At 43.5% G+C, this 22,635-nt stretch overlaps 1 protein-coding gene across 5 annotated transcripts in view; it reads left to right on the forward strand.

Moving 5' to 3' along the window:
• Positions 1-22,635, forward strand: part of LOC102088239 (CBP80/20-dependent translation initiation factor-like) — a 158,151-nt gene that overhangs the window by 41,280 nt on the left and 94,236 nt on the right. For 3 of the 5 annotated variants that reach the window (XM_065044992.1, XM_065044993.1, XM_065044994.1), the window contains 4 exons: positions 6,667-6,789; positions 11,020-11,093; positions 12,415-12,519; positions 15,985-16,060. In XM_065044992.1, the coding sequence (XP_064901064.1) occupies positions 6,667-6,789; positions 11,020-11,093; positions 12,415-12,519; positions 15,985-16,060 (378 nt within the window). The remainder of the gene's footprint in view (positions 1-6,666; positions 6,790-11,019; positions 11,094-12,414; positions 12,520-15,984; positions 16,061-22,635) is intronic. The other 2 variants (XM_065044995.1, XM_065044996.1) reach the window with 1 other exon arrangement.

A 22,635-nucleotide genomic window follows, 5' to 3' on the forward strand; every position in this document is an offset into this window, starting at 1 on the left:
AGCAGCGGGCTACGAAGATGATAAGGGGTGTGCTTGCCAGCTTAAATCCGCTGCCATCAGCAAGCAGTGTGTAATACCCCAAATCCTTTGCTAACCAGGTCAACGCTGGAGAGTGGGTGGGTGATGTTTGTGAAGAGGGTGGCAGGATCTCCCCACTGAAGATGTAAGTAATTTCCCCATGTCTGGCTTTAGTTGCTCATCCTTGGGTCCAATCTGAAGCATGGTGGTTTCCATAGAATCATAGAATCATTTTGATTGCAAAAGACCTTTAAGATCATCAAGTCCAACTGTTAATCCAACACTGCCAAGTCCACCTCTAGACCATGTCTCTAAGAACCTCATCTACGTGCCTATTAAACACCTCCAGAGGTGGTGACTCCACCACTTTTGTTGCTCAGCAAAACGTGAAGGATGATCCCAGGGGCAGTTCGATTTTTTCCATCTCACCAATCTGCTTGTGCCATAGCCCAGGGCCAGTCTGTACACTGAATTTAGTTGAGGTTGGCCACCACAATGAAGTCCTGTTGGGACAAGCGGGTGACGATAGATGCTGCAGTCGCCTTTGTCTCATTTCCAAAAGAAAAAGTGAAAAACAGAGACTTACTTTGAGGTCTTGCCAATGAATACAGGTTGGTGTAGCCCTGCCTGATGGAGGACGAAATTAAATCTTTTCAAGTGGGGTGACCTGCTGACAATCAAAGAGCAGCTCTGAGAAAACCAGTCACTTAATGGTTTTCTGCCTGTGATTGCTGGGTGTCACCCCCTCCTGTTCATTTATGGTTGGAGAGGACTGAGAAAGAAATCAAGTCCTTTAGATAATACATAGGTTTAACTTTCTCTGGGGCTTCTGTTTGGGATACATATCATGAAGAACCACCACCCCTTGTGAAGCAGACACCAGCTTTGATGTCTGAAGATCTGGGAGTGAGATGCTTCACTGCTTTGCTGCCTGATTTAGAACTGTTGTTGCTCACAAAGGATGGAGGAAGATATCTTCTGGGCCTGGTGTCACTAGTGACTCACGTGGGAGAACATCACATCACCCTCAGTTTCAATTTGTGTAGAGTAGACAAGGAGATGCCAGTCTCCCATGCTCTAGTTTTGTGAAACTCGCAGTAGCCAAATTACCTTTGAGGTCTCCATCCTTTTTTCTTCCAGATTTGGTTGAATAGGTCAACAAGTGCTGAAGCTCTTGGCAGAAAAGGGATAATATGAACCATTTCAGGGTAGTGGTGGAGTCACCATCCCTGGAGGTGTTTAAAAGATGTATAGATGAGGCTCTCAGGGACATGGTTTAGTGCAAGATTTAGGTTATGGTTGGACTCTATGATCTTAAGGGTCTCTTCTAACCAAAATTATTCTATGATTTCCTCCAAGGCTCGGGCAGAGGATCACTGCTGGGTTTCTATGGCACATCTGAAGTTCTCAGTGCCGTTCTGGGTGCTCTTGGTGCCCCTTCTCATCCTCATCCATGCGCATAAATGAGATATCTAACACATCCGTGGCTAACACATCTTTTCTGAGGTTGTCCAAAGAGAACACATCCACACAGACTGGGCCTTTTTTGTGTGGAGTCCAGAAGATCTTGTAAGCTTAATCTTCTGTACTTCTAAACCCATTAGGTCCTTTGGTGCTGTATTGTTGTCACATCCCACCCAGAGCTATGAGTGGGAGGGGGAAAAGGTGACTCAGGTTCATAGGTCCCCCTCGGTTGGAAAACAGTACATATAGTACTTAAGGTCTGAAAAAAAAAGCAACACCTTTTATTTTGCAGTGTGGCTCAATTTATAGATGATTTGGCAGCAGAAAGATTTACCTTACTTAGGTCTAATTAGTGAATAGCTTAACAGAGAAGGGATTTACATAAAGGAATCTGTGGTGCAGGTAGAGTTGTGAACCTTATGTTATTATACCACTCACAGAAGGAGAGGCAAAGAAATAGGGATATAGGGAGAAAAAAAAAAAAAAAAAAGAGAAAGAGAGAAGGAAAGAGCAAAGAGAAAGGAAGAAAGAGAAGGTGAGGGATCCAGCCACTCTTACGGCTCCACGGTGTGGATGATGGGACTTGTCTGATGATGTGTGGCCTCCAGTGTCCTGCAGTGAGGGTGCTGGGGTTTGTAGTTCTGAAGTGTAGCATCCTCCCCTATCTGGTCCAGTTCCCATGGCGAGGCTGGTGGGCGGAGGGGTCCTCAGGGTAGTGGGTTCCCTGCCAGTGCTGGTTTAGGTGAGCTTTTCATAGCCCTCTGGGTTACTTGCTTGCATAAGTTTTCTTTTGTCTTTTTCAGAGGTGTTATTGCAAAAAGTGTGGGGGGCTGGTGATTGCGAAAAATTGGCAAGTTTTGGGCCATTTTGAGGAGTTTAGTCTTTTTCTTTTGTGCCATGCTGGGTGTATCAGAAGGTGGAGCTATGTGCCCCCCTGCACGTTCCCCACCTCCTACAGCCAGCCAACTGGCCTGTGTCTGTGGCCCCTTAGCATGTTGTTGGTATGTAAATTGCAGTTCACCTTATCACCTTATCCTGAGTGACCCGTCTCCTGCTACAATGTTTGAGGCGTGATTCCTTTTAGACTTTGACAATCCTGGGGCTGGAGAAACCGGTTTTTGGCACAATGTTTGAGACAATTCTTTCCAGTCTCTGACAATTGTTACGCAGGTATGGGTAAGACCTTACTTCTCCTGGTGGGACAAGAGCTCCAATCATAGAATCATAGAATAGTTGGTTTAGAAGGGATCTTCAAAGCTCATCTAGTCCAGCCCCCTGGATGAGCAGGAACATCTTCACCCAGATCAGGTTGCTCAGAGCCCCGTTTGGTGTTTCTTCTGCTGTTCCTTTACCAAAGAAGTGAGGAGATACCGTCCCAGATTGGAGAGGGTTGGGGAAGGTGGACATGGACCTGGGGAGGGAAGGAGCAGAGCCAAAGTTCTTTGTTTTTTTTGCATAATGTTTTTATAAGGGTAAGTTTTCTGTTTTTCTTATAGCTTTATGCAACACATTGAGAAGAAAAGCTGGAATTATGCCCCTACTAAAATGTTTAGATTTTTTTTTTTTGTAAAAGGTACTTTAAAATCATTAAAATAATTGGTTTTATAGAAATAGTTCCATAGAAAATATTGAGTGGTTGTTCTAGAATAGATTGAGTACAGCAGGAAGATTTGGCATCAAATGCTCGGAGTCCAGTGTCAAAATTCTGCATAACTAGAAGATTTAGCTGCAGCATGAAGTGGGCATGTGAAAACCACCTCTGCTGCAGAAAAATCTCAAAAAGGACTTTTTACATGGTAGCTGTCTTCTCTTCTGACCAGGATTAAGACTCAAATGTTGGGAGTCATTTGAAGTATACTCCAGGGAACTTCTTGTAGATGCTGTGGTGGGACAGTTGTTAATGTTAGGGGATATCTCAGAGGCTTTTGTGTCCTGAGAAATCCTCTAGATTTCTGTTGACTTTCCTTTTCCTCTGCCTATGAACAATGTACATTGAATATTGAGATTTTTTTTCCATACAATCGAATGTGAATCCCATCAAGAATCCACTGATGTCTTCATACCGCTTAAAACTTGCAGTATCGCCACAGTTGGTCTACACCTCTACCAACTTCATCCATACTTATCATCACTGAGAGCAACCACATAGGTGGTCACGTTTTCATGTATTGCCTGCACGTCGGGGAAAGCGATTTCCTTTTTCTGCAAATCATCTTTTTCGAACTCGCACTGAAGCAACAGAACGTATTTGCTCCTGAGCTGGCGAAGGGAGCAAGATTTATTAGTTCATGCTGCAAAGAGCTGGTAGCTGTGAAGGTGAAAATTGCAGTGTAAGTGAAACGGATGGTTATTGCTAATTAAAATGCAAATGTGAGATTTGACAGCAAGTTTCCTAGTGTTAAAATGCACAAGCCTCGCTCTTCCCAAGAGGGTGAAGAGCTTGGCCAGGAGGATTGGCATGGATGAGAGGAGCTGCTAGGAATCAATCTTTGGAGGGGGTGACATTTCCATCCAAGCCACAAAGGTCCCATCTCCTGCTGGTGAGTATAAACCATGAATGGATGGTGGATGAACCCAAATAAGAGCTGGGAATAAGAGTTCAAGGGTATTTTTTGGGGTGTTGGGAGAGACTAAGAGAGTCTTGGTCTTTTGAGGACCCAATGGAGTAGGGCCAGATGACAGGGTTTTTATGATGATGCTGGTGGAGGGTTTTTGTTGCTTGGTTGGTTTTTTTAAGGAATGATCATTACCTGCATACTCTTGCCCACTCCTCCAGCATCACCTGTGAGGTTGGTGTGAGCTTCAGTGCCACAGGAAGTCTGCAGAGAGGGGTCATTTTAGCACAAAAAGGGCTTTATTAGACGACACAAAGGCACCACAACCATCTGGCTGTGCCGATGAGTTTGAACATGCGTGTATTTACATCATACTTGGTTGGACCGTTTCACCTTCAACAGAAGTTTCAACAGTTTTTAGTTCAACAGTGTTCATTTTAAAATAATTTATTTTTAAATATAAATATTAACAGGGAGTGATAAAGATAAGGAACATGAACAGGGAATGACACAAACTGATTTAATGAAAGTGATAGCCCTGATTTTTATCTAACTGGTTCATGCCGTACCTGTTGGCTTGTCTTGTTGAGTTTGGATGTTGATGCATGGTGGTACCAATCTCCTTGTTTCTCACAAGGGTTTTGTTGTGGACAGCCATGTTTCTGGAATTTGTGTGGCCTCAGCTTGTGTGCAGGTGACCATGACCAAAAGTTGGGTCAACCAAACATAACCAAATAGTGATATTTATTTTCAATGTCTTTTTAAAAGGGAATGGTGCAGACACTGACTTGGTCCCATGGTAGCATTGGCACAGAAATTTTCCATGCATAGAAGAACAATGTGAGCACAAGTGAAGGCACATTGCAAGAGGAGCTAGAGGCCATGAATGCATTTGCAAAGAGCAAGTTTTATTTTAGTTACCTCTCTACTGGGGGATCTCCAAAGTAGCACCTAAGCTCCCATGCAGAGGTAACACAAGCGGGGATGCAGGTGCTGGTAAGTTCAGCCCTGCTGGAAGATCACTGGGCCTGCTGAGCTCGCCTGTATTTCAAGGCTTCAGGCAGGCACAGCCTCCCGCTCTTTCTCACAACAAAGCAGGAATCTCAGACATAGTGATAAGTTGTCTAGAGTTTCTCACAGGCCTATGTTATCTAACACAGAGGTTCTATTCATCAAGCATACAAGGTCAGTAAAACAATTAGTGTGATATATGCACTTTTTCTACACACAGCTGCAAGTCACTTGAGCGTATTTACATTTAACCAACCTCCTTGCCAATCTTCTGCTATATTCCCATACAAACGAGATGTTCAGTGTGTAGGACAGAGCAAATTGGTGATTATTATAATCTTTTAAACAACTGGGTGGTGAAGGTTCATTTCTCCCAACCACCTTTTCAGTTGATGCGCGTCTTTTCCCATGTCAAAGATTATTTGTGCTTCTCGGGATGCCTGCAAGACTTGCTCTTCCCAAGGCTTCCTGAAGGAACCACCTCCAACAAAGTGGCATCAATCAAGTTTTTTTTTCTTCCACACCAATTTAACAACTCCCTTAACTTTGTGCCACTTCGTATTTCTCTTTGGAAGATTCAAGTCGCAGTCTGGCAAGGAGGGAAGAAGGTGCTTTCTACCTATTATGGAACTGGTCCAAATTTTCTCCTTTATTCTCCTAACACTTGTTCTGCTGTCAAGCAACCTGCAGGTTTCTTGTTCAGCCAGCAGCCCTCAGGGCAAGATGAGTCCTCTGAAAACGAGAATAACTCACCCAGCCAGCCCTATCTACCCAAACATCCCACAAAGTGCTTGGGGAGAAAGGTGAATATTGTCAGGGTAATTGCTCCAAAAGCTTTGCTCAGAGGCTTGTGAAAGGCCTTTGAAGTGACCTAAGATGATTAAAAAAACATGAAATCACGGAGCGCAGAATATTCGACTCTTTCAAGTAATTTGAAAATCTGGGAAATACCAAGGGGAGCAAGTGTTTCAGGACTGGTGTGAGAGTTGACACTTCAAGAGGACTTCTCATGTCTCAGACGTCCTTGTGGGACTATGTGAGTCTCTGTGGACACTGCCATGGGCTAAGACAAGGGTAGAACCACCTTGAACTTCAAGAGCCAAGTAGAACAAGGTGTGAACTCCTCTTTGCACATAATGACCAAGTCCAGGTCACTAATCTTGGAGCACAGACCAGGGCCCAGCTCCACAAGTGCCACCTGGGTTGGATGGGGCAGGGACACAGATGCACAGCAGACATGAAGCCACCTAAGGTGATGCTACCTGGTGGTCCAGCACGGACCTTAACACATGTGGGAAGATTCAGGCAAGACACGAGGAAGAAATTTTTTACACATTAGATGAACTTTGAAGGTCCCTTCCAACCCAAACCATTCTATGACTACAGTACCAGAGCTGAATCTTATCTTCACTGAAGCCTCCCACAATGTCATCCCTTTGCAACATGTAAATAGAACATTTTAAAAGACTCCAAGAAAGCCCCGTGAATGGACATAGTTTTGTAGGAACTTGCACATTTGGTTTGGGAGCTGGAGCTCTCCTGGTTCACCGGATCAGTGTTTTTTGTGGGTGTGGGATGGCGTTACCCTTGACTAAAGTGACCTGTTTGTTGTTTCTAGGAAGAGCGGGATCACAGCAGCAGTGGGAGCGCAGGATCCTGGCCGGGCTCAGGCTCCAGACGTGGGTCTGGATCCAGGTCCAGCAGCTGCGGGAGAAGCAGACAGTTCAGGCAATTGACCAAGGTATATCTATCTGGTAGCCACATGCTGAAGTCATGTCCTTTGCTTGCTGTTTACCGGAGGCATCCTCCGAATGACGTGTTCTGTGCGTATGTCGACATGTAGGGTGTGAGTGCATGTCAGTTATGAAGGACACCTCAAAGACCTACTTAATTCATGCATAAATGGTAACGTGGCTGTAGTTGTCCTTCAGCCTCAACAATTCTCTTGAGATGTGCTGAGTGCCTTAATATTGGGAAAGAAGTCCCTAGTCAGCTGATTTAGTGAAAAGGAAATTAACTTTTTTCTTCTTTTGAAGTCTTAGTATTTTAATTTTAGGAAATTAAGAGCTGTCTGTAATTGTTTTTTGGCAAGTCTTCATTAGAAGTTGATAAATGAGTGGACACCACATAAGTGGTGTTAAATGTTGACCTTGAGTCCAAGTGCTTTCTGTGGGAGCCATCAACAGGGCTAAACGAGGAATTACCTTCCCCCCCCTGCAGAAGACTATCGGAATTTGGATTTGATTTGGTTTTAGGTCTATTCCTTAAATTCAGACCAGTGACCTCTTCTTCTGCCCACATGAGCATTGGTTGGGTCATAAGTGGTGGACACACTCTGAGAGGTTTGGATCCAATGGTCAAATTCCTGGTCCATTCATCCATCTCATCCATTCTGGAGATCCTGAAGAGATAATTTGTCCTCCTGAGCAATGCCGTGGTGGGAGAGGACCCACAGAACTGTGTCATTGCTGAAAAGTGACACTTTTTTCTGGTAGGAACAAGACTCACCATATCTTTCTTTCTTTGAGCAGGGATAATACTGTTTTTCTCAAAACAGCTTTATTTTTCTTACGAAAACTTGCAGTTTTCAACAAGAAACACTTTAATCGGAACCTTTTCAGACACTTTGGTATCTATCTTTTTTGTTTTCTACCAAAGTGCAGCTAGGGGGTGTAGGCAGCTGAGAAGTAGGAAAGTTGGCGGAATCTTCTCAAATGTAGAAGCAAAAAATGCTTAACAAGTAACACATGACACCGGATTATCCCTGAATTTATACCAGGGACTCAGTCAACCACTTGATGTTGTTCTATATTAATTCTAAGCACCGTGATGAGCTAACGCTTCTGCGATCATGCGATGAAGAGCGCAATTTTATATTTGTAGCAGTTTGCTGGAGAGTGGTAACGAAGAGCAGTGAGAGGAGCCGGTGGGATGCTGAGCTGGGCTTTGCAAAGCTGCAAATGCTGCCTTGGTGGGGAATTTGCTGAAGCTGCAGATGCAGGTGAACGGTCAGAGTCCCTGCGGCCAGTGGCCTTGTCCGTCCCTCTGTTTGCAGGGGCAGCTCCAGGGGTTGGATGATGTTGGATGGAGATGACGTGGTTGGAGGACAGAGGTTACGGACGTGAATTTAAACCATATATGCGTGTAGAATCTGCTTTACCCAATCTCTGATCTCTCCTACACACAGACTATGTGTTTTATTATACTATTTGTAATCAAGCCCAGAATAAATTGAGTGTATTTCCTATCTTTCCTCAATGTAACCTTTGTCTAGGGCTCGTATCTTAAAATACTTTATATTCTCAGCATCTCCATAGTGACATAAAAAGTTGAGAGTGTCCATTCTATGCTGAAACATTTGTTACATGTATGGAAGAGTATAAAAAAGTTTCAGAAATGGAGAAGTGTTGGTATTTATTACATCAGTTTCACCTTGAATGTACCTTCTGTAAAGCATATAAAACAATTTGTAATGTTTCTGATATTCATATATACCATGAAATTTATATTCCATAATGTTATCATAGCAAACTGATGCATGACACAGTTCTGTGTTTTGATATTTTCAGTAAGTTCCTTTTATGTGAGTGAATGATGCTTCCTAAGACATCTATAAAATAACCATTAATACTTAAACGAAAATGAGATGACCAGCTTAATAATTTAAACTCCTTGCTATAGTAGCCTAAACCATAAAACTGAACAAAAACTAAACAAACTAAAACTAAATTTCTCTGAGTATTGCTGTTATTCTTGTCAGGGTCTCTTAATCATCTTTCCTAGTGGCTTAATTAATTTTCAACAGTACTAACCCCTTCGTGGTGAAAATAAGTATCCAAAGCTGAGGGTTGGTCATTGAGAGCTTCACATTAAAACTGCTGATGGTTATAATTGCGGTCCTGGGGGAACTGAAACGAGTCACTTCTTTTCTTAAATACATGAACTTATTTTTTTTAGCCCCGAACATGAGAATTGTTTTTTTTAAAGTCTTATTATTAAGTTTTGTTATCATGCTGTGAGCATTTTAGTGTACGCCCCGCTGTGCAGCTTCACTTGGGCAGCAAGCGTCCTCCTGCCTTGTGTGTTGAGACAGAAACCGGTTATAAAAACAGGTCATCAAAGACAAAAAAAATCTTCAAATTACCGTAGTGACTTGCAACTTAATGACAAGGTGTTATTGTTTGGTCCTGGTGCCGTCGTGATGGAGAAGTCCTGTACCGAGCTGAATTTAAGCAACAATTTTAGGATGCAACCTGATGCATTAAGAACCTACGTTAGCTTAAATTTTTGCTATTTAATATCTTTATTGCTGATTCAGCTCATCGTTATTGCAACTGGTTACATGTTCCCGGTCTTTCTTCCTGAACCCAAATACTTTATTCTTGGAAAATCCTATTTTAGATGGCTCGTTGATGGGTACTTAAAATATCCAGTATCCGTAGGAAATAGAAAAAGAGATGGATTTGTCTGCAAGAAGAGGTATCTCTTTGTTGGATTATAGCTATGAAGACCTACACATGTTTATTTTCATTATGCTACACAAGGATGCTTCTAAGAAGTTAGAAAACTAATTTCTCTCCTTGCTGGGAGAAAATTTCCCTTCCATTTGCCTCAAAGAAAAATCTCATTTTCAGTGATTGATCATGAGAATTTTAGATATTTAGATATTTTGTTTCTTTGCAGAGACATGTTGACCTGCAGATCCTCAGAGGTTAAACTCATCATCCGTAGACCCCTTGGAGGAGACAAAAAATGATCAATGTGGTTGTGTTTGGAGTATCTGGTGTCTAAATTTGTTGTTGTGTTGGGAATGTCTGCAAAGTGTGACCATCTGTAGGGTGCAGCGAGGATGTATAATACGTCCTGCTTGTTGGGAAAATACTGCTCATTTTATGGGCAGATTGAGTTCTGGGACTTCAGTCAGAAACGATCAATTTTTTATGAGTTTTTAGTGTCTTGGTTACTATTAATAATGTTTGAAAATGGCAGTAATTATAGGATGAGGAGTATACAGAAGCCATCTTCCCCAGCACATGTTTTGCCAGAATGGGACCTTTTGGGTAGAAGTACTTATCTAATCTGAATATGTGCAACATTATGAATAATCTGAATATGTGTAAGAAATATTGGGGGAAAATTGGTAATACAGGATTTCCTATTTGTAATGCATTTATGTGTCTGTCCCATATGAGTCAAGTCTCCATGGGAAAATTCAAGGTGCTTTTCAGTTGGCTGGAAGCTTCTCAGAATTCCCACCTGATTATTCCACAATGCTTTTGCTTCTCAGGGGAAGGAACCATCACCTTCTCGTTGGTGGGACGTGTATCAGAATAACCGTGTGAGCTCATTTGCTGGTGTACATGGCTGAGATGGCACGATGCGGGGTTCTGATGTCTTCTGCCTGTTGTTAGAGCAAGGAGAAGTCATACCACCGTGATTCCTTGAAGAAGTAGGATGGCTTTCCCCATCCTTTTTGGTGACAGCAGGCTCTGAGAGCTGCTGGCAAAGAGTATCTCCATCCCTGGAGACATTCAAAAGCCATTTAGATGTGATCTTGGGCACCTGGTTTGACCAGAAGAGCTCCAGAGGTTCCTTCCTACCTCAATTGGTGTGTGACTCTGAAGTTGGGCATCTTCATGATGGGGATGTCAACTTGCCCACCAGACCTTGGTGGGTCTTGGAAGTTGTGGACTGTGGGGTAGGAGAACAGGGATGGAATCAGAGCTGAACCTACATGTTGTCTGCTCCATGTTGTCCACAGCTTTGTGTCCCCAAGGCTGAAACTGGGTCACCCTTTGCCTTCACAATGCATTTTTGCAGAGGATGAGGGGACTTTGCGTTGCAGTGAGTGTGGATTCACCCAGAGAAGCAGAGCTGGGGCATCTCCATGGCCGACGGTGAGAGAGGCTGTGCCGTGGTCCGGATTGCGCCATGTACCTTCCATGAGTAACCGCCTTTCCCTCCCTTCTAGAACGGCAACAAGGAGACGTCCCTTGACATGCTGGGCACAGACATCTGGGCTGCCAACACCTTTGACTCTTTCAGGTAAGCCAGGTTTAAAACACGATCAATCTACTTCAAGCATCCTACATGCTTAGGATGGGTTTGCAGTCCAGACATCTGAAACCAATACCGATATTGATACCTAAAATCAGCAACTAGTAATAAAATAAGTCTATGTGAATAAGGGTCATAGATTTTAGGCATTTACTAAGTTAATAAGAATAAGGTTCACAGCTCTTAGGTGTTAGGCACTTGCTAGGAGTTAAGTCACAAGGATGGTATTTGTTAAGATAAGCAGGAGAAGGTTAGAAGACAATGCCCTTGTTCTCAGAAGACAAGGTAGTGACACCAATGCAAGCAGGTTACAAGCCGAATAACAAAGAGATGTGATGCAGATGCAAAAGATTTATTGGAAATGTAATGAATATGTATGATCTGTGTGGATATAACCTGTGCCTGGGCATTGTTCGGGGCCCCCACTAGGCAAAAACGATTCCCATGGGAGCCGACGCATCAGTAAAGGATGCTTGCTTCTAAAATCGTAAATTGATTTGGTTTTAGAAGGTTGGGGTTTTTTTTAATTAGCTGATTTACAGTATCAATATGATTACTTGTAGCTGCCCAGGCAAGACTTAAGGCAAGGATGGGTTGGTCGGGGCTTTGGGCAGCCTGGTCTAGTGGAAAGTGTCCCTGACTATGGCAGGGGTGTTGGAACCAGATGATCTTTAAGGTCCCTTCCAACCCAAACCATTCTATGATTTTACTCTTCCATTAATTGGCCGTGCAATCACGTGTTGGCTTCGCAGCTGCTGGGAAGAGCTCTTCAACTGCTGCTCTGATGTGGGGAAAGTGGTGGAATATGCTTTTTGTCCAGTTTTACGCATCTCTCTGTGCCTGCAAGAGTCTACAGGGGTTGAGTTCCCACCTGGGACTTGTTCCAGGCCGTTGGAGTGGGCAGGTTGTGCAGGACCAGAGAGAACATCTCCATGGCATGAACCAGACCTCTACCTGTTGCAATATCTCCTTGCTACAGAGAGCATGTAGAGCTTGCAAAGTGTGTGCTGCATGAGACATCAAAACTTGGGGTTTAGAGCAAGCAGCAGGAGCTCAGCATCTCAAAAAAAAAACAAACCAGAAGAAATTAAAAGAAACACGATGCAGCAGCGTGAAGGTTAGAGTTCCACATTCATGTGCTCTGCAGCAGGCAGTGGTGCTTCCAGAAGCACCAGCTTTCCTCATCTACAGGCTCCAATGTGCCCTCTGCTCTTCACCTCAGTGGTGTTTAATCACTAGTGGACCTTCTTGCTTTGTTTTTCCCTTTCTTTCTTTGTTTTTTTTTTTTTTCCCTGTTTTTCTCTCCTAGTGGCATGACGTGGGACTCGCAGCCTGAAAAACTCGATTTCACCCAGTTTCACAGGAAGCTGCGGAACACCTCCAAACACCCATTGCCTCACATAGACAGAGAAGGGTGAGTGTCATGTGTGCGATACTGTGTTCTCTAGCAACATTTCTAACTTCTCCCTTGCTCTAGGAACACCAGCTTGGTCTCATGGCTCATGGAGGACATGGGGAAGAGGCTCTGGACCATGTCCGGGGTTTGAGGATGCCACGATCAGTCTGTCTTGCTCTTCTATCATCTGATTTTGGGCTGGAGCAGAGCTGCTTGCTGTATTTTGCATTGCTTGATAGGGTTCATTCTTTAAACCACATTGGCTCTAAGTCTCTTAGATCCAAGTCTCCTGGATTCACATCTCCTAGATCCAAGTCCTCTAGATTTAAATATCTCTGAATATTGGAGGAAAGATCCTGGCGTTGTGCTGATCCCAGTTACAGTTCCCACAAGTTCTCTCCAGCAAGACTTCAGGGAAGGAGAGGACATCAACGTGATCCATGTAGATCCAAGTGTTCAATCCCCATCTGCTTCCCAGAAAATCGTGAAAATATTAAACAGCTGCTTTTGGTGGTGACAGCTGGAGATTCCTCTTTGGTTGTTGCTTAGTCAAGCCAAATAAATGCATATTGGGAGCAAGACTTTCACCAGTGTTGCTTAGATGGACATCACCATTTCTCTGCAGATTGTGAATCAACCATAATATGTTTTTTTCTTCTCTTTATTATTCAATCCTGGTGGTTAATGCGCTGGCAGCGCCTGTTCGGGGCTGCAGGCAAGTATTACCAGTCCTGTTATCCCAAGTTATGATGAGGCTTCAATTTGGTCCTGATGTAACTCACTCCAAATCTCTGCTAAAAAACAGAATAAGAACGTCATAACCACATTTTACCCCATCAAATTTTTGACATTTTTTCCTCATCATTGATCATTTGTTGCCCGTGGAGGAAGGAAAAATAAATCAGAACAGCTCTAAAAGATGAGGCTGAGAAGATTGCAGGTGACTTCTCATGCCATGTTGTATGTAGGGTTAGAAATTTTCTCTCTGAGAAGTTTTTTCTGTTGGTAAGTTGTTTTTTTTCCAAAACTTCAGCATCTGCAGTAGGCTCCTGTACTGCACAGGGACAGGCAGAGCCACTTGACTGTATTAGGCTTTTTTTTCTCCACTATAAGTATTTACTGCAGGTACATAAACAGCAATTTTCAGGCTATTTGGAACAACTAAACAACGCTAAATTTCCAACTCTCTTAAGTGCCTTAGTCATGTTTGCTCCCATTTCTACAGATGAAAAATGAGATGAAAGGCTCTCTGTAAGATAGGATATAATGTGTTCCATGGTTGATGGCACTTGCCAGGTGATCCTACCAGCAACACCTGCTATGTATAGGGAGGATGCAGCAGGGTCTGCTTTGTGTTTAGATCGGATTTTGGGAACAATTTCTTCCCGGAAAGGGCTGTTGGGCATTGGAACAGGCTGCCCAGGGCAGTGGTGGAGTCACCATCCTTGGAGGGGTTGAACAGATGTGGAGATGAAGGTCTTAAGGACAGTTTAGTGACAGTGACAGTTAGACTCAATGATCTTGAAGGTCTCTTCCAACCAAAATGATTCTATAATTCTATGTTCTGCCCCTGGTTCTTGGGTACTGTGAATGCCCAGGGTGCAAACAAGTAGAAAAAGCAGGACAGAGAGGAGATACTTAATCACTCCTAGATATTACATCTGTAAAAATCCAATAATAATTAGTGTATGTGCAGAAAAGTTAAACAGATGCCACGAGAAAAAGCAACGTGTCTTCCTAAATGCAGGTCATGTATGTAACTTACACTAGAATAGAGGGAGCACAACCAAATTTTTTATTTTTTAACTTTTCAAGTTATTTCTGTTTTTTTTTTAACATGCTAGCTGTGCAATTAAAAATTTAATAGGAAAAAAAAAAAAAAGGGAAAGATGCTGTTCAGAACGTGTTTCTACCCTTCAAACACCAGAGACCATTTTGTTCCTGATCGCTTGCCCAAGGTTGGCCAGTAATTGCATCCAGCTGATTGACCTCAAGTGTCTTTTCCTGGGCTGAAGCATTTTCCTCCAGAAAAACATTGGATTTTATTTGCAGATACTGAGTTTGGTGCTATGAAGTGGAGTGGTTAAGGAAAACAAGACAACTTTACCTCATTTCTGACCTGAATTTATCCACCTTCCATTTCCAGCATTAGCTCTTGCTGTGATTTACCTCTTCCAGTTCAAACCAGCTTTTGTAGCTGATATTTTTCTCTTCATTCCAGGTATCTCCCAAACCCTGTTTATCACTTTAGTTTTTCCCAGGACTCTAAGATTAAATTTCTCAACCACCTCTTTTGAGTTCAGGCTCAGCTGTGCCTCCTCATCTCCCCCATATATATTTTTTTTTTCTTTACAGATATATATATATATATATACACATATCTATATATACACACATATACACACAGACATTTTTGCCTTTGCAAATCGAAGTCACTGTTTCATCTGTGAGGGCAAGTCCACCGTTGAACACCTCTGATTTCCAATAAATTGATTAGAGTACTAGTTAAACTAAGCGTTTACATTCAGCTTGGTGGTTTTTCAAGCCTGGTACCTCAGCACATTCAATTTTTCTGCCTTTTTTATTACCCCATTTGCTGTAATTCCACCAAGATCTGTTGTTCTCTGACTTCAAGGCACTAATTACCTGGACCTGCTGCTATTAAAGTTTCTGTCTAATATATATTATTTAATAATATGTCACTAATTGACCAAAAAATACATTATCATTCTTGCATTATAAAAATAGTTTATAAATGTAGAAGGATATTTATTGACTGTTTTTTCTTCTGTATCATTACAAACTCCCTGCATCCAGCTAGTAATTATCTTTGGATTTTTTTTTTTCCTTTCTTGTTACAAGAAAATCCTTCATCTACCAACTATGTGTTTGGTCTGTCATTGCTCATCTTCTCACCCCCTTTTTTTTCACATTTCAAACTGTATGTTTGTATTTTATATCGATCACTGTTTGCTGTTCGCAATGGACCTTTGTGCTTTTTCACTGACACTTTCTCAGCAGGGGAACAGGAGCTCCCGTGGAGACTAACAAATGAGCAATTCTTCAAAGGAAACAGTTTTCATTACATTTTTGTATCCTCATTTGTTTTGTATTGTATTGTTTTGTTTTTTTCCAGGTGGGTTGAGCTTTCAGTTTTACTTGGTCTGAGAATCAAATCCCCCAACGTTTCTGCTTGGAACTGCTTTTGATTTTCTCACTGCTACTATTACCCAAAGCATTTGAATGCTGTGGTGGATGGCACAGATGGAGAGGACTGGGAAAAACATTTAATTTTGTATTAATGGCTTTACACCCACGTGGGACTGTTTTAGAGAGACAGCTCGCTCACTTCTGAGAGCTACTTTGTTTTCATGAGAGTCCTTTGCAGGATGAACTGATCTTCCCCATGTGCCATAATAGAAAATGAACTTTGCCTCCAGCGAGGTTTCACTCAGTTTTCTTTTTGTTTTCTTCCTGCCACAGGCTTGGAAAAGGGAAATACGAGGACGGCAACAGCATCAATTTGAACGACATAGAGAAAGTCCTTCCAGTGTGGCAGGTAGGTGACAAGGACATCTCCTCATAGTACGGTGGAGACCAGAAGCTTTTCTGCCTTACTTTTCTTTAGGAAACCTTTCCCAAAAGCGGAAAACCTTTCCCCCAAGTGGGAAACCCTTCCAAAAAGTGGGAAAACCTGGGCTGGATGCTCTGAGCTGTGGTTCTTTGGGCCTTGTGATGGATAATTCTGCAGTGATTTCAGCAAGTACTGGGCAAGGGTAGTTACCATAGAGACTTCATTGGGAGGCAAAACGTTGAAGGCAGTATATATATACAGACAAATATACATATATTTATACCCATACATGGACACAGGGCTCATATATTTTAGGAAAGGAGGTTGTGAAAAGCATCAAGGCTCCTGAAAGCTCCAAAATAAATTGTGGCCGAGAAGCCAGTGGTGATGATGTGCTGATCCAGATGTTTCCCCTACGGGGTGTGTGTATGTTTATATGCGATGCTCATCGACTTGTACGTTTTCTCTATCCTGTTTCTTCTCCAAGTCTGTCTCTACAACCCGATTTTAGTAATTCTGCTTAAATGACATTTGGTGCTAGAAAGTTGGGGAATGACAGGACGAGGCCTTCAGTTAAGAAATCCTATTGAATAGGTCAGTTTGTCAGAATCATATAATTTTTCACTTTCCAGAGCCCTAGTCCTCAAAGTAGCTGATGGGCAAGTTTCTGAGGGTGCTCGGCACGATTTTGTTGAATTTTCACCTTTCCCTGCAGAAGGAAAGGATGGAGATGTCTCACGTGCTGCAGCAGCGTCGCCCTTTTCTGTGCTGAGCAAAGAGCTCGCTGGGCTCCTTGCTCATGCACTATGTGAAGGAAAAGCTTTGCTCGTCCTGCAAACTGTGTGATGATCCGCTTTACTGTTTCTTTTGGATGAGGTAGCTGACACTAAATATACAAACCAGTGGAAGGAGTGGAGAAGAGTTGCTGATTTTGGCAGCATCCTTGGTATGTCTGGACTTTAGGTCACAGGGAGAAAACATCAGTCAGCTGATACAGACCCCAGTAATTCTGCAAAATAAGGTTATCTTCCCTGAGGAATAATTGGAAATAGCCTCAAGTTGCACCAAGGGAGGTTTAGATTGGATAAGAGGGAAAATTTCTTCCTGGAAAGGGCTGTCAGGCATTGGAACATGCGACGGCGAAAACTCATGAACTCCATACAATCCAATATGAATTCAAGCGAAGCCATTTATTACAGAAACAAAGCCTCCTTATATATGCAGTTATTTCCTGATCACGCATCCATGCTCCAAGCATGCATTAGCTGATTGGATATTGTCCATGTTCACGAGCTGTCCACGCGCCCGAGTCTCACTGCTGATAGGTCTGTTGATTTACATCTTGTTGAGGCCCTGTTATTGTAGAACTGCCTCACTCCCACAGCAGGTCCTGTTTTCATCTTTCAAAGTGGCCTTGAAATTCCTTTGGGCCTGGCTAGTTGAGAAATAAATCTCCATCTAATAGAAACCCATCCACACAACAACCTCAAGAAAATCCCTCAAATCTCCCACAGGAACAGGCTGCCCAGGGCAGTGGTGGAGTCACCATCCCTGGAGGGGTTGAACAGATGCAGAGATGAGGTTCTCAGGGACATGGATTAGTGCCAGGGTTGGGTTAATGGTGGGACTTGATGATATTGAGCGTCTTTTCCAACCAAAATGATTCTATGAATCTTTGGTGCGAGGAACTGACATTCTCCTCTAGGGTTTGTCTTTTATAATTGACAGCTACAAAATACGCCAGGTCCTCTTGGTCTGGTTGTCTCCTCGTCCTGTTGTAACACCAGGTTGAGTCCATTGATTCCAGCGAATTAATTCCAAAATTCATCTTGGTATCCAGCTTAATTCTTAGTGTGGCAGCTCTAAGCTGGAAGACCTGGTGGGAATGCTGGATTTGGTGTTTTATTTGTGCTTATACTACATTATTTTGTATGTAGGAATGAGGAGCTGGGTAGTTCTGGATGAGGATTTGTCTCGTTTGGCATTGACAAGTGAAATTCTTGCAGACAGCTGGCTTAATCCTGACATATTGTTAACTGGATTTAAACACGATTGTGTGACGCTGACAGTGATTTTGCTGGTCTTTATCCCTCGTTTTAAATGTCTCTGTGGAGCACAGTGCGTGGAGGCATAAGGGAAAATATTCGTCTGAGCATACAGAAGAAAAAATCATTTTCCATGGGGCTTTCCCACATTGTGGTTATGTTTGCAGCATATCCTGAGGAAGAGGCTTTTTGGGTTCAGACCACCAAATTTGAGAGATTTAATGAGTCTTACATGCAGGCTGCTTTGGAAATGTAGGTTCCTTTGATGGTGTGATGGACCATCATATTATTATTATTATTACTCAGAGCTGGTTTCTGATTGTAACAAATGAGATAGACTCTCCCTTCTCAGAGCTGGTTTTATTTTTCTGGCTGTCACCCAGTTCAAGCAGACTTAGCGATGTTGGCTCATAATTTATGGGGGTGTCTTCCCAACCCAGTGGGCACAGAGATGCTTTTTTAATTGTGGTTCCTGGAGCTGGTACTGGTCAGGTAAGCAAGGTTAGGGCCAGGCTGCCCTGTTGTTTGGAGTGTGATGACCTTCTGGCAGGATGGGAGGTGTTTGGGTTCTCTCACACCCTGGTTGGGTCAGCTGGGTTCAGAGATATGGATTTGGGATGTCCAAGAAGGGTTGGACAAGGATGACTTAACATTGCAGTTCTCAAGGTGGGCTTGACATTCAGTGACCAAGGGCACAGGGCTGGTGGCAGAGGAACTTCCAACAGCACTAGAGGGCACTGCAGCCTTGCTGCACGGCCCTGAAAACACGGTTCTGTGCCAAGGAAGCTTTTTCCAAAGGCTTTTTTCCAAGCAGAAACCTCGCTGGGTGGTGACTTTGTCTCATACCCTCCTTCATGTTGCTCTCTGTCCCTCAGGGTGCACGTCAAGTGTGGGAGATGTTGGGCTTGCGGAGGAGAAAGGTATTTGCACCCAGGGCTGAATTTATTTAGGACCGTGCTTTGTTGTGAGCCTCAGAGCAGATGGAGACCCTGAGCAGAGTGGGGTTAAAACCGAAGGTGTCTGTGAAGCTCCCATCATCATCACCATTGCATTGTCTGCACAACCCTGAGGGGAGCTGGTTCCTAGAGGTTGGACAAGCCACACAGCCCAGGTCTTCCTTACATCCTGAAACCTCCCTGACTCCTCTTGGAAATCCCACTTTTGCACAATTAATCCTTAACTCTGCATCCTATGGGATGCTCCAGCAGGGCTCAGGCTGAAGAGATGCTCCTCACAGGAGCGGTGCCAGATGTGCTATGGGGTCCTTCCTTTCTCCAGAAGATGCTGCTCCATCAAATGTAGGATATTCCTCTGAACATCCATGTTTCCATTTGTCCATCTGTCCCCCATCTACCCCATTGTCCCCACCCCATGTTGAAGGACACGTCAACCTCAGCAGGAGGGAGATGAAGACCATGGTGGTGCCCACCGCTGGACCATCTCTGTTCCTTACACCCCAGTTTGCCAGGAACTGGTTTGTGCTACAAAGAAAACAAAAAAAAGATGAAGAATGGAATTTTGGCTGCTTTGCAGCTTTTCCTTGAGCCAGGCTGATGGAGGGATGGACACAAAGCGGCTGAGTGGCCGGACTAGGCTGGGATTATCCTTAGGAGGTGGTTGGTTTTGGGTTTATGACCTAGGACCACAAGGAGATGAGACAAGAGAATGGGAGAGCTGGATGTGTAAGGCGGTTCCTGGAAGTATGATGAAGAAAGATCCTCTATTTTGCTTTTAAGGAGTTCACAAGTAGTTCTAGACTGGAGAAGAACAGTTTTCTGGAGAATTAACCGATTTGGGTATGGCATTTGAGTCTCAGAAATGTCACTGCACTGAGCTTTGGCTTAAACACACCAGAGAACAACACGGGCTTTTCTCAGCCTTATAACTGACTTCCCTTTGAAAAAAAAAATTGCTTTTGTGTAGCTAAAACAAGCCTTGAAAGGTTTGGTTTTGTTTTGTTTTCCTAGTCCTTTCTATAGACTGTAACACACAGACACCCCAAATTCTGCCTGAATTTTAACTTCTGAATAGTGTTACATCTTTTTCTCCCTCGTTTTCCCAGAGGATTCATTAGAAATCTGAGAGGGCTTTTGCTGCACTCCCTTAAATTTGCTGAATATTTTCCTGAAGCCAGTTGTGGGGTAATGATTAAGTTAAAAAAAAGTTATTAAAAGTAGCAGAGGAAAAAAAAAAATCCTGATTTCTAAAGATCCTGAATAAAAACTCAATGTCTCTTTGATCAAGCAGCTATTTCTGCTGGCTTGGCTATTTCCACATCCTAATCCTCTTCCCTGCTCTCCATGAAAGACCTGAATTTTTAATAAAATCAGGGGAAGGAAGGAATTTTCTCTCTAAAAAAAATAGACATACCACAGGACCAGAGAAGAGAGGCGTGCAAATGTCCTCATTGGTGGAGGGACCTACACATGTAGCTCTAAAAAACCTGCGAAGGGGGGATGTCCTCACTGCTTGTCTGACAAATTATAAGGTTAATGTTTCCTGTCACATTTAAAAATTTCTTTTTAAACACAAGATGCTCCTCCCCTCCCTTTCTCCCACCTTTCCTCTGATGTTATGGGAATAAAAACTGATAAAATAAATGAGACCAGAAGTTCTTAAAATGCAAATTTCCTGCCTGGAGGCAGCAGGTAAGTCAATCCTGTCCAGCCTGGGGAGATATATATATATAGCTGTGGGTGTAAATATAGGTATTTAGCAACAGGATAAGTGTTTATTGCAATTCAAGGTGGTTCGGTCAAAGATCGTACTTTAAGTGGGAAATTTATTGCTGCGCACAACGCCTGGACATCTCCATGGGGAAAATAAAGGCTGTTTATGAAGGGAATTAAATTATGTTCTCACCTGCAGTAGCTCTGTAACACAGAGATCCTTTCTAGTCCCACCTTCATATTGTTCCTCATTTTATGATTTAAAAAAAAATACCTTTGGGGTTTGTTTGGGTTTTTTGAAGATACTCCATGAACTTCTCCACCGGCTGTAAAAATGGCAAGCGCTGAGCTGTACATGCGCTGGTCAGTGAAAAAAAATACTCCGTGCCATCCCCAAAATGCATTTGCTGGATGGTGGGGCTGAAGGATTTAATCAGGGTTAATAGAAATAGCGAGAGGAACAGGCTGGAGAGTTGTGGTCAATGGGGCAAAGTCTAGTTGGAGGCCTGTTTCTAGTGGAGTCCCTCAAGGATCGGTACTAGGACCAGTACTATTCAATATATTCATCAGTGACTGCATCTAGCTGGCGGCCAGTCACTAGTGGTGTTCCCCAGGGGTCAGTGTTGGGTCCAGTCCTGTTTAACATCTTTATGAGGGGATTGAGACCATCATCAGCAAATTTGCTGATGACACCAAGTTGGGAGGGAGTGTCGACCTGCTGGAGGGCAGGAGGGCTCTGCAGAGGGATCTGGATAGACTGGAAACATGGGCTGATTCCAATGGGATGAAGTTCAATAAGGCCAAGTGCCGGGTGCTGCACTTTGGTCACAACAACCCCCTGCAGCGCTACAGGCTGGGCGCAGAGTGGCTGGAGAGCAGTCTGACAGAAAGGGACCTGGGGGTACTAATTGACAGGAAGCTCAACATGAGCCATCAGTGTGCCCAGGTGGCCAAAAAGGCCAACGGTATCCTGTCCTGTATCAAAAATAGCGTGGTCAGCAGGACAAGGGAAGTGATCCTTCCCCTGTACTCTGCATTGGTGAGGCCACACCTGGAGTATTGTGTTCAGTTCTGGGCCCCTCAGTTCAGGAAAGACATTGAAGTGCTGGAGCAGGTCCAGAGAAGAGCAACACAACTGGTGAAGGGACTTGAACATAAGACCTATGGGGAGAGGCTGAGGGAGCTGCGGTTGGTTAGTCTAGAGAAGAGGAGGCTTAGAGGTGACCTCATCACTCTCTATAACTACCTGAAGGGAAGTTATAGCCAGGTGGGGATTGGTCTCTTCTCCCAGGCAGTTAGCAATAGGACAAGGGGGCATGGGCTTAAACTGCCAGGGGAAATTTAGGCTGGATATTAGAAAGAAATTCTTTACAGAGAGAGTGGTCAGGCATTAGAATGGCCTGCCCAGGGAGGTGGTGGACTTGCCGTCCCTGGAGGTTTTTAAACTGAGATTGGACATGGCACTTAGTGCCATGATCTAGTAAACGGACTAGAGTTGGACCAAGGGTTGGACTCAATGATCTCTGAGGTCTTTTCCAACCCAGTTGATTCTTTGATTCAGGAAAGACTTAGATGAGGGAATCGAGTGCACTGTCAGCAAGTTTGCTGATGACACCAAACTGGGAGGAGTGGCTGACACACCAGAAGGCTGTGCTGCCATCCAGGGAGACCTGGACAGGCTGGAGAGTTCAGCGGGGAAAAATTTAATGAAATATAACAAGGGAAAGTGTAGAGTCTTGCATCTGGGTAGGAACAACCCCAGGTTCCAGTATAAGTTGGGGAATGACCTATTAGAGAGCAGTGTAAGGGAAAGGGACCTGGGGATCCTGGTGGACAGCAGGATGTC

This window comes from Columba livia, chromosome W (genome assembly GCF_036013475.1).
Source record: "Columba livia isolate bColLiv1 breed racing homer chromosome W, bColLiv1.pat.W.v2, whole genome shotgun sequence".
In the NCBI taxonomy this organism is placed as follows: Eukaryota; Metazoa; Chordata; class Aves; order Columbiformes; family Columbidae; genus Columba; species Columba livia.